General features: G+C 41.5%; 1 protein-coding gene and 1 long non-coding RNA gene across 2 annotated transcripts in view; one reads left to right on the top strand and one right to left on the bottom strand.

The window, feature by feature from the left end:
- The window catches only part of LOC111174068 (uncharacterized), a 25,246-nt gene extending 16,942 nt beyond the window's left edge, over positions 1 to 8,304 (bottom strand). The window contains exon 1 of the long non-coding RNA XR_002644359.3: positions 8,135 to 8,304. This is a non-coding gene — a long non-coding RNA (uncharacterized LOC111174068). The remainder of the gene's footprint in view (positions 1 to 8,134) is intronic.
- Positions 8,275 to 12,475, top strand: LOC111174050 (tubulin alpha-1A chain). Its single transcript, XM_022572314.3, has 4 exons — positions 8,275 to 8,384; positions 10,413 to 10,635; positions 10,778 to 10,926; positions 11,283 to 12,475. The coding sequence occupies exons 1-4, from the start codon at positions 8,382 to 8,384 to the stop codon at positions 12,261 to 12,263; spliced, it is 1,356 nt and encodes a 451-aa protein (XP_022428022.1). The 5' UTR covers positions 8,275 to 8,381; the 3' UTR covers positions 12,264 to 12,475.

Raw genomic sequence — 12,475 nt, 5'->3', positions numbered from 1 at the left:
AGCCCGTGTGCCGCAACTAAGACCCAACGCAGCCAAAAAATAAATAAATAAATACTAAAAAAAAATTTAAGTCCCAATGTGATAGATATACTATAAACTCTCCTAATGGCTACAGTGAAGGAGGATGAGGAATGACCAGAACCCTCGCATACTACTAGTGGGAGTGTACGTAACCACAACCACTCTGGAAAAATTAACATTTTTTTCTACTAAACTGAACATATACATGCCTTATTACCCTACAGTTCCACTACTAGGAATTGAAATTCCTAGCAGCAGAAATGCAAACAGCAGAAATTTGTAAATGTATTCACCCAAACACATGTACAAGAATGCTAATAGCAATGTCATTTGTAATAGCAAAAAACAATGCAGATATCCATTAACATTGGGACATAGATAAATAAATTATAGTATATTCATACGATGGGGTACTACATAGAAATAAGAACAGTTTACAATTGCATTCAGTGGTATGAGTAAATTTCACAAACATAACATTGAATAAAAGAACCCACATATAAAAGAGTATATTCCACTTATATAAACTTCAAAAACAGGCAAAACAAATCCATTGTGCTAAAAGTCAGTGGGGATTACTGAGAGTAGATAGTGACAGGGTAGGGGAACCAGAGGGAGGCCTCTCAGATAGTTCTGTTACTTGATCTGTATACTGGTTACTCTAGTAATCATAAGTTTGCAAAACTGTACATTTATGATTGGTGAAAATTTATGTACGTACGTTATCCTTCAATAAAAAGTTTTCAAAATAAAGAATAAAAAAGAAAGACAGGCTTTTCACTTGGTGAACATAGCTGTACCCGTGTTGCCCATTCAACAGCATAACTTGAAATTCTGGGTTACACTTGGAGAACTCTATTCTTATACCACACCACTGGCACGTAATGCTGTTGTCATTAGGTTTCAAATATACATTGTCACACCTCTGATGCTGACCTCTCTATGAGCAGTGCCAATCTCAGATTCCCGGTGGCCTCTACGACTTCTCCACTCAATCCACCTATCACCTCAAACAGTATAACATTCAACTTGTAAGATCACATTGACTGATGGGTCCTGCCCTTAACACCCTCCCCAAAACACACACAGAAACGCATGTATCCTGCTTAGACGTGTATCCCTTCTCAACTTCCCTATTTTTGTAAAAAGCAGCACTACCATTTCATTTTCTTAGTTCTCCAGGCTCAAAACTTTAAGGGTCAATTTTGACTCTTTCCTTTTTACCTCATGTCCAGCCAATCACCAGTGGGACTGTTCCTTTGGATGGTCTCTTCTATTATTACCTTCTACCCATTCCTACTGTAATTACAATGGTTTGACACCTTCTGCTTAGATTATTACCATAACCTCCTTATTGATCCACTTATCCCCAGTCTCTTTCCCTACTCCACTTACCTGTCAGATTAATTTTACAAAAATGCTGTTCCTTTCCCTCCACTCTTTTCTATAAGAATATAAAGGCTTCACACTGCCTGTGTGTGTGAACTCAGCCCAAACTCCTTCTTCAGACTGGGGTTCAAAATGCTCCACTCTCCTCATATAACACATCACCCACAATTCTCTTGCATGTGCTAATCAAGTCAATTTCTTTGCCCTCCCTTATAGAGGCACCATGTCATCATAATACTATGTCTTTGCTAATATTATTTTCCCTATTTAAAGTACTCACTCTGGGCTTCCCTAGTGGTGCAGTGGTTAAGAATCCACCTGCCAATGCAGGGGACACGGGTTTGAGCCCTGGGCCGGGAAGATCCCACATGCTGTGGAGCAACTAAGCCCGTGTGCCACAACTACTGAGCCTGTGCTCTAGAGCCCACGAGCCACAACTGCTGAGCCTGCGTGCCACAACTACTGAAGCCCGCATACCTAGAGCCCGTGCTCCACAGCAAGAGAAGCCACCGCAATGAGAAGCCCACACACCGCAACGAAGAGTAGCCCCCACTCACCGCAACTAGAGAAAGCCCGTGCGCAGCAACGAAGACCCAATGCAGCCAAAAATAAATACAGTTTTAAAATAAAATAAAATAATAAAGTACTCACTCTACTCCCAACCCATTCAGTTAAAAGCCACCATTCCCAATAAAGGTTTTCACGATAAACCATAGATTATAATATAAAGACTTTTTCCTCCCTCTTAAATTTCTGTAACTTTTCACTTAAGGCAGTACAGAATAAATTGTGAAGTAGATAAAATTTGTCTTCAGCATTCACAATTTCTTTTTTTATATCCTTTAAATTTTATTAAGAAATTTTCAAACATACTCAGAAATAGAGAAAAAAGTATAATGAACTCCATATACTCATTATTAAAACTCAACAACTATCAAGATTTTTGCCACAATCTTTTATCTATCATCGTTTCCCTTTTTCTTTGCTGAAGTATTTTTATTTATTTATTTTTTTGCGGTACGTGGGCCTCTCACTGCTGTGGCCTCTCCCGTTGTGGAGCACAGGCTCTGGACGCGCAGGCTCAGCAGCCATGGCCCACGGGCCCAGCCGCTCTGCGGCATGTGGCATCTTCCCGGACCGGGGCATGAACCCGTGTCCCCTGCCTCGGCAGGCGGACTCTCAACCACTGCACCACCAGGGAAGCCCTGCTGAAGTATTTTAAAGCAAATCTTAGACCTTATTTCATTTAACCTACCACTTCTGCATGCATCTCTAAAAATTATGGAAATTTTCTTACATAACCACACTACCATTATCACACTTAATAAAATTAATAATAATTTATTGGTATTATCTAATAACTAGTCCATATTCAAATTTCCCTGGTTATCTTCAAAATGTTTTACATTGGTTTGTTTGAATCAGGATCCAAACAACATCTGCTGTTATATTTAGTAGTTAGTCTCCAAAATCTCTTCTAACCTAGAGCTGTCCCCCTTTCCCACCTTTTCCACCCATCCCACCATTGACTTGTTGCAGAAACAAGATAATTTGTGCTGTAGAATGTCCTACACTCTGCAGTTGTCTGTTTTCCTCCTCATGATGTCATCTGACTTCACAGAAGCTGAAGTTGTCAGACTAAACGGAAGTTGGCTCTAAAGGCTTAATTAGATTCAGCACAACTGTTTCTGCTAGATCACTTCATAGGTGATGCTGTGTACTTCTTACTGGATCACATCTTAGGTTCACAGGGTGTGATTGTCCCACTTTTAGTGATGCTATGATTGACTAGTGAGTTCAGATGGCAACAGCCTATCCTTCCATTAAAACATTCCCCATCAATATTTTATCTGAGTTTTCATCCACTGATAATCTTTGCCTTAACAAATTATTTCATTAGAGGATATAAAGGGTGATTTTTCTGACTCTATTATTACTTCCACATTTACAAGCTGGCATTACTCTGTAAAGAATGATTTTCTCTGGTTAACTAGGGCCATTTGGTCACCTTGAAATACAATTTGTACAGGAAATGCAGGACAAATGCTCAATTCTTTATTTGACTATATGATTGCCAGTGTATAGAATATGCAGTTGGTGCCCCAGTTATTTCCAATGGTGCAATGGTATCAGATGATTATTTTTAATTCACTTTTATCTTTTTTTAATTTTCTTTTGCTTTTTGGGGATAACTTTATGAACTCATGAGTTTATACTGTTAAAATTAACATATTATAACTGTATTACGACATGATCAGTGATATGTATTACAATAAGATCACTCCAGCTGTTGTATGGAGACTGAACTGGAGAGGGGTAAGAGTGAGTGAATGTAGAGGAAATCTAGAAGGGCACTGAGGTTTTCCAGGCAAGGGATGATGTACTTATTAGAGTGGAGGCAATAGAGATGAAGAGAAAAGAATAATATTTGAGAGATATTTAGGAGGTAGACTTGGCAGGACTTAATAATTAATTCTATGGTGTTCAGAAAAGGAGATGGAGATGTCAAGAGTAATTCTTGTTTCTGATTTGAGAAACCAGATGTGTGCTGCTCTATTTACTGAGCAAGAGAAACTTGTAGGAGGTGCATATTTTTGAGACGATAACTAGTTCAATTTGGGATACATGTGAGAAACCCAGCCAGAGACTGGAAGTTTACCATAAGATCTGGATCTAAAAGATGTCAAGCAAGACAGGAATAAAGACGCAGACGTAGAGAATGGACTTGAGGACACGGGAGGGGGAAGGGTAAGCTGGGACGAAGTGAGAGAGTAGCACTGACATATATACACTACCAAATGTAAAATAGATAGCTAGTGGGCAGCAGCTGCATAGCACAGGGAGATCAGCTTGGTGCTCTGTGACCACCTAGAGGGGTGGGATAGGGAGGGTGGGAGGGAGATGCAAGAGGGAGGGGATATGGGGATATATGTATATGTATAGCTGATTCAATTTGTTATACAGCAGAAACTAACACACCATTGTAAAGCAATTATACTCCAATAAAGATGATTTTAAAAATTAAAAAAAAGAAGAAGATGTCAAGGAGCCATCGGCATATAGAAAGGATCTGCAGCGTTGGGAATGAACACACTTACCAGACACTAGGGCAAGATCCATAGAATAAAATTAGGAAAAAGTCTAGGACCGAACCTTGAGGAACTCCAACATTTAAAGATTAGGAGAAGAGGAAGAACCAGCAGAAACTGAGAAGAAACAAAAAAAGTAGGAGGGAAACACAGAAAACAGAGAATTTTTGAAGCCAAGGGCACAAAGCGTCTCAAGAAAGAGATAACCGGGCTTCCCTGGTGGCGCAGTGGTTGAGAGTCCGCCTGCCGATGCAGGGGACACGGGTTCGTGCCCCGGTCCGGGAAGATCCCACATGCCGCGTAGCAGCTGGGCCCATGAGCCATGGCCACTGGGCCTGCGCGTCTGGAGCCTGTGCTCCGCAACAGGAGAGGCCACAGAAGTGAGAGGCCCGCGTACCGCAAAAAAAAAAGAAAGAAAGAGATAACAGTCGACTGTGACAAAGCTTATCACAGGTCAACAAGAACCAAAAAGTGTCCAATGGATTTAGCAACAAATGGAGAGGGCATTTGGTTTCAAGAAGTGGTAGGAGCAGAATCCAGACTGAAATGCATTTAGGGATAAATAGGAGGTGAAGAGGTAGAAAAATTGCTAGACAACTCCCTTGTTTCCTACATAAGTTAGATTCATGGGGTCATGCAATGGATTCTACAAGGCTCCTCCCCATACACACACAGAAACACATGCCATTCTCAAAACTATATACTTGTACTTGTTTTATTACTTTGATTGGACCAGAAGATTCTAGAGAAAAGAGACCATGTTACTACCTCTGAATTCTCCATGCTACACTGGATGGTCCAGGGCTTATTGCAGACAGCAAGTAAATGCTTATTGAATAAGTAAGGTAAAATACTTTATTAAATACCTTTAAATTATTAACCATGATAATAGTTATGAAAATATGCACAGACAGAAATCATTCATTTAATTCAACAAACATGTATATGATGTTTACCATATGCTAGGCAATCTGTGACTAGGATTCACATTTTAATGAAGAGGAGATGTAGACACCCAAATAAATAATTTAAATTCCACAAATATTATGAAAGAAAAAATGTTTTATCTTAATTTTATTGTGGACAAGAAAGAATACATTAGTAGAATATTTATATATGTATACTGATGTAAGTTAAAGAATTTGGCAGTAAATATAAAGAAATGATCTAGTAGGACTTCCCTGGTGGTGCAGTGGTTAAGAATCCGCCTGCCAATACAGGGGACACAGGTTCAATCCCTGGTCCGGGAAGATCCCACAGGCCACAGAGCAACTAAGCCCGTGTGCCACAACTACTGAGCCTGCACTCTAGAGCCCACGAGCCACAACTACTGAAGCTCACCCACCTATAGCCCATGCTCTGCAACAAGAGAAGCCACTGCAATGAGAAGCCTTTGCACCTCAACGAAAAGTAACCCCTCCTTGCTGCAACTAGAGAAAGCCTGCACACAGCAACGAAGACCCAATGCAGCCAAAATTAAATAAAATTTTTTAAAAAATGATCTAGTAAAAAAATTTTTTTTGCTTCCCATAGCTTGTATGCTATTAAGTCAGATAATCAGGAACAAAAAGAATAGATTATTATTTCCCCTCCTCTCCCATTTACATATTTAAGATTAACAGTGCTCACATAGTCTATTTCTGACCTAGATCTTATTGTTACTTATGTCCAAGAGGAGGGAAAAAAATCCCAATTTTCATGAATGCTTCTGAGATAGAATTACAAAGTATCAATTGCATGAGCCCTCCTCTCTTTTATTTAATCCTCTGTAAATTGCAGTAAAGAACTGAGACTATTGGAGAAATGACATATTGCTTTCATATTGTAAAGAAAATAAAATTCAAGACTGTGCCTCTTATTCCAAAAAAGGAGATTTGTACACTTTACCATGGTCCAGTTGTGTGTAATTTATTTCTTTATTAAACTTTTGAAAGAAGTATTTTCAATGAGCTACTTATTAATCCTTATACTTCCCTATGCCATTTAATTCTTACTTTTGTTAAATGTATTTCCTGGTTCAGTAAAAAGTATTCAAGTCATCCTTAACCCTTCTGTCTCTTTACTGAAATATACTTTTATTTGCTAAAGGTATAGAGACAAGATAATGAAAATTATTTTTCCTGTAAAATATGAAAGAAGTAGATAAAATGATTTGTATGTCGGGTCTCATTTTTTTCTAGGGATGACTACCGCAGCAAATTTGAACAAGTAAAGCAGAGCTGTGGCTCTCAGGCTAGAAAAATCCATGGTCGCCACTGTCACACCACAACCTGCAGCAGCTGTCTCAAGTCCCTCCCTCCCACACCCAAGCACTGACTGCCAGCCCAGCAGGAATGAATGGGCTCTGCAGAGCACTATAAATGGTGCTGCAGACGCTGAAAATCTGTTGCTAAAAACCAAAAGGAAAAATTATCCACCAAAATACAAATTTTCAACTTCGGTGGCAATAACAACCTTCTTTACCTATGAAATTTCATTAGCAACGTCAAATGGTACCCAGTCAGAGTCATATTCCGCATACCACATCCTTGTTGGTAATGGAACCTTTCTAAATAGCAAAAGAATGTTACTGCAATCCATTTCCTAGGGCTGAAAGCAAAGCCTTTTGTCCCAAGAGGCAATTGAGCAACCACCAGAGTCTCTAGTTGAATAGCAACAGTATGAGGCTGGCTACAATTCCCACAGTTAAAAGCCTAATCTTAGAGAAGGAGAATTTACTGAATTCGCATAAGAGCTACATAAAAAAGAAATGCAGTTATTGAGCTGACATCTACACGGTCGTCTGTGGAAGGAGACAATGTTACAAAATGGTTTTCTTTTTTACACTATACAGCGCTCCTCCTTTTTAATTTTCTCTTTCCGGAAGAGAGAACAATGAAGAATATAACTGCATGCACAGGTAGTACTAGCTTCTGAACTCAGTTCTTTCTCTTTGTATTTTCTCAATTCTATATTAGGCAATATGATTCATTTTAAGGAACAATACACTACATAAAATATATTACATAGACTTCTGGTAAAGGAATATTTCTAGCAGACTAAGTATGGTATGTTCATTAGATTTTAATTATCTTCATGTTAGAACTACTTGTGTGCTTCCATATTTAGTATGATTATTCTTTCCATCTTCTGTTTTTGTTTAACTATTAGGGAGAGGGTTGCAAAAGAAGGTCTGAAAATAAATTACTTGAACCTGAGAAACCATTTTGGATGGTCCTATTATTGAATTTTTTTTAATTAAAAAAAAATTACATTTACCCAAGCCATTTTAAGCAACATTCCCATCTTCTCTTCTACTTTATTTTTAAGGCAATTAGAGATGTTGAATCCTCACCGAATGCAGTTTCGTATTCTTTGAGGGAGGGGCTGGGAATAATTTTCCATTAAATATCTCATCTCAAATTCTGCGATTACATGTTGGGTAAAAAAACTCTTACATTGGTAATTTTAACTGTAGTTTGAGGTTTAAACAACATAAAACCATCCAACTCTAGTTCTCTTTCTTCCCTCCCCTCACCCGTTCCCAACCCCACCCCATAATGGATGTTCGGCTGACTGTTTTTGCACGGTCTCTTTGTCTGAAGGATGCAAACAGTCTATGGATGCTAGGGAAAAAGGGGTGGGTGAGAGATTACCTCATCCCATGTCGCTTGCACCAATCACCACTCTTCTGTCGTGGCTTCTCTGGGCAGATTGAGGGGTCTGGACCAACAGGAAAAGGCCCCAGCCCATCCCCATGGTGACCGAGTTGTATATAGGGAGCCGCATCCGCCCATGTGCCGCAGGTTCTCTTACATCGACCGCCTAAGAGTCGCGCTGTAAGAAGCAACAACCTCTCCTCCTCCTCTCCGCCATCTGCTCGGCAGCCACAAAACAGCAACTATGGTAAGAATGTTTTCTCCGGCTCTTTGTGACCGTTGGGTGGGGTCAGCCTCCCAGGGTCTATTTGGAAAATCTTCTTCCTTTACAACTCGTTTGGATCAGTGTAGCTTTACGCTTTATTTGCAAGGTTGAGATTTGCCCCAAATCCTTGAGCCCGGCCGCCGCCGCAGTGCGGGGTGCAGGAGCCCAGCCAGAACCGCGTCCAGGGCGCAGCGGAACAGTGAAGGAGAACAAAGGCGGCGCGGAGGGAGTTTTTGTTATCCGAGCCCTTCGTTGCAGCAAGCAGCTCATGGGGCAGGGAAGGCGATATCGGCGTCGCCTCCTCGGCCCCTATGTGTGCGCAGGTATTCGTGTGACTCGAAGAGCCCTTCCTCGCGTTGTTCCCCAGGGACAGAGAGAAGAGGAGTCGACCAAAAAGTCGGGGGTCGGTGGGTGTTGCTGGGAAGAAGAGGGGGAGAGAAGGAAAGGGACAAAGCGGAGCTTCGGGTTAATATAAAAAGATCCCTCGCCAGTTCGTTGACGTTTTAGAAAGATACCCATGTATTAACGGGGAAAATGGTTAGTTTCTGTTGGAACCCGTGGCGGCCGGCGTCAAGGCGGCGCAGGGGCGGAGTTGTTTGTTTCTTGCTACTCTGGCCTTGGAACCACAGGGCGGGGTTCGCCCTCACTAAGCCTCCTCTGTCAGAAGACTTTTAACAAGCCTTTCATCATTGCAGACGCCGTAGGCGTTAAAAGGTTTTTCATTCACTGTTAAAACTTAGATGAAATTTTTTTTTCTTGAGGAGCAAAATCACAATTCACTTGACAAGCCCTTTAATGTCTGGTGTGGGGCCGCCCAGCCCTGACTGACTCGTGTGTGTCCGTCTTGGCCGCTCGTTCAGCGAGAGAGAAAGCCGATTTTGTGAGCCAGGGTGCTGTATTGCGGAGGACCCAGGGAAACGCCCTTCCCTCCGCCCCCCCCGCCCCCATTTGTCAGTGAATAGACAACGGATAGACAAAGGAAGCTGTAGCCATAGAAGCCAGAAAGAAGACACTCTGTTGAATGTAATGAGTATGAATATTCTGTATTCTGTGGTGGTTACAGAATCTCAGAATGAAAATACTATTTTGTTGTTTTAAATAATATTTCGTTATCCTTTCACTGGGCTTTTATTCCTTGTTTGGTAGCTTCTCATGTGCTATTTATTTGTAATTTAGGAACCGTTGTTTTAAAGATACTAATAATTTTTCAGTTTTTTGCAGTGGAGAAGATTCTGGGAAAACTTTTTTTTTTTTTTTTTAAGAAATGAAAATGCTGCAGACAAAGAAGACATACTCTTGTGCAGCTGTCTTTTGTTCTAGTGCATCTTCATTAATTCATTTCAATGTAGGCATATGGTCCCAGGCTGGGTCAGAGGAGGAAAACTGGCAGAATAGCACAATGAGATCATGTAGGCAGTTGCTGGAAATAGAGCTTGCTCTGTTAAATAATGTAGCAGACAGTACAGGCTGGCACCAGGCACAGCAAATGCAGCAATGCAGCAATGCAGAAGGCATTCCTTGTTTAGCTTCTAACCCGCTAGTACTGATGGTTTCTGCAGAAAGACTGCAAAAGGGTGTGGCTTCCAGCCTCAGCTGCAGTACAGATGTCCATGTTGGAATACCAAGTCCTATTTAGCAGAAATGCTCATCTGTATTTAAAGGGAAAGGAGGCACTAATATTGATTACAGTTAATTACTGATTGAATTTACTTCATTTTACAAATTCTGTGCTTTGAATATTTTTTAAATATGAGACATCTTCTATTCAAGCCTGGCTTTTGGAACAATGGGCTTGCACCATGTGCTAAACAGTGCAACGTTATTCTTCAGACCACACGCATCTGCAGCATTTACAGCAGGTGGTTTTCCTTAACTGCTTCTATTGTGTTATGAATATGACCTCAAATAAATTTGAAGAATACTTCTATATTTCTTAGTTTTAGAAATTTACTCAAAACTGAAAATGCTAATACAACTAATTTTACAGTTTTTTTCTGTTCCTTCCCACAGCGTGAGTGCATTTCCATCCACGTTGGCCAGGCTGGTGTCCAGATCGGCAATGCCTGCTGGGAGCTCTACTGCCTGGAACACGGCATCCAGCCTGATGGCCAGATGCCAAGTGACAAGACTATTGGGGGAGGAGATGACTCCTTCAACACCTTCTTCAGTGAGACAGGCGCTGGCAAACATGTGCCCAGGGCAGTGTTTGTAGACCTGGAACCCACGGTCATTGGTGAGTTGACCTCAGTAACCCCAATGAGATCCTGGAGGTCTGGGACAGAAGGTGTGTCCTGGGGGCTCCACTGATGCCCTGGGGTCGAGCAGACTTGTGCAGGTTGTTAGTGATGGGTGGCTGCTTCGTTTTCCTTTTCCAGATGAAGTTCGCACTGGTACCTACCGCCAGCTCTTCCACCCTGAGCAGCTCATCACAGGCAAGGAAGATGCTGCCAATAACTATGCCCGAGGTCACTACACCATTGGCAAGGAGATCATTGACCTCGTCTTGGACCGAATTCGGAAACTGGTATGTTTATTCTCAAGAATAAAGTAAATTAATGAATCTAAGGGAGATATTTGAAATATGCTCTTTTTTTCAAATACAGAATTGAAATGTAATAAAGAGTGAGGTTAATCCTTTAAAGTTTTTTTTAATGTTCAATTAAAATATGAACTATTGATGTCATTTTATAAACATTAATGGAGATATTTTTAATAAATACTGAGTAATTTAAGGAAGGTCTACATTTTTAAAAAAGTGTTTCTTGTCAGAATACAACCTAAGTCTTTGGAGTTAATATGAAAAGTGAAAATACTTATTATGATTATTATGATGGTATCACAAAGAGCAATAACTATGTTTTTTCTATTCTTTTGTAACAGGCTGACCAGTGCACAGGTCTTCAGGGCTTCCTGGTTTTCCACAGCTTTGGCGGGGGAACTGGTTCTGGGTTCACCTCCCTGCTGATGGAACGTCTCTCTGTCGATTATGGCAAGAAGTCCAAGCTGGAGTTCTCCATTTACCCAGCCCCTCAGGTTTCCACAGCTGTAGTTGAGCCCTACAACTCCATCCTCACCACTCACACCACCCTGGAGCACTCTGATTGTGCCTTCATGGTAGACAACGAGGCCATCTATGACATCTGTCGTAGAAACCTCGATATTGAGCGCCCAACATATACTAACCTGAATAGGTTGATAGGTCAAATTGTGTCCTCCATCACCGCTTCCCTGCGATTTGATGGAGCCCTGAATGTTGATCTGACAGAATTCCAGACCAACCTGGTGCCCTATCCTCGCATCCACTTCCCTCTGGCCACATATGCCCCTGTCATCTCTGCTGAGAAAGCCTACCATGAACAGCTTTCCGTAGCAGAGATCACCAATGCTTGCTTTGAGCCAGCCAACCAGATGGTGAAATGCGACCCTCGCCATGGTAAATACATGGCTTGCTGCCTGTTGTACCGTGGTGATGTGGTTCCCAAAGATGTCAATGCTGCCATTGCCACCATCAAGACCAAGCGTACCATCCAGTTTGTGGACTGGTGCCCCACTGGCTTCAAAGTTGGCATTAATTACCAGCCTCCCACTGTGGTACCTGGTGGAGACCTGGCCAAAGTACAGCGAGCTGTGTGCATGCTGAGCAACACCACAGCCATCGCTGAGGCCTGGGCTCGCCTGGACCACAAGTTTGACCTGATGTATGCCAAGCGTGCCTTTGTTCACTGGTACGTGGGTGAGGGCATGGAGGAAGGAGAGTTTTCTGAGGCCCGTGAGGACATGGCTGCCCTTGAGAAGGATTATGAGGAGGTTGGTGTGGATTCTGTTGAAGGAGAGGGAGAGGAAGAAGGAGAGGAATACTAAAGTTAAAATGTCACAAAGGTGCTGCTTTTACAGGGAAGCGTATTCTGTTTTCAACATTGAAAAGTTGTGGTCTGATCAGTTAATTTGTATGTAGCAGTGTACACTCTCATGTACAATTACTGACCTATGCTTTCAAACACGACGCTTTGTTATAGATCCAAGCTATCCATTTCTCTGATGGGTTTGAATAAAGTATTCCCTGTCTTAAATGA

Source organism: Delphinapterus leucas, chromosome 11 (assembly GCF_059928025.1).
Source record: "Delphinapterus leucas isolate spDelLeu-1000000601 "Yukka" chromosome 11, BTC_Dleu_Yukka2, whole genome shotgun sequence".
NCBI classification, from domain to species: domain Eukaryota; kingdom Metazoa; phylum Chordata; class Mammalia; order Artiodactyla; family Monodontidae; genus Delphinapterus; species Delphinapterus leucas.
Note: the sequence above shows the minus strand (reverse complement) of the source record. Positions and strands in the feature narration are given on the sequence as shown.

Excerpts from the sequence above, each read along its gene's own strand:
- LOC111174050 (XM_022572314.3), top strand. Across the intron at positions 10,636-10,777 it reads CCTGGAACCCACGGTCATTG|ATGAAGTTCGCACTGGTACC; the intron begins GTGAGTTGACCT and ends TTCCTTTTCCAG. Across the intron at positions 10,927-11,282 it reads TGGACCGAATTCGGAAACTG|GCTGACCAGTGCACAGGTCT; the intron begins GTATGTTTATTC and ends CTTTTGTAACAG.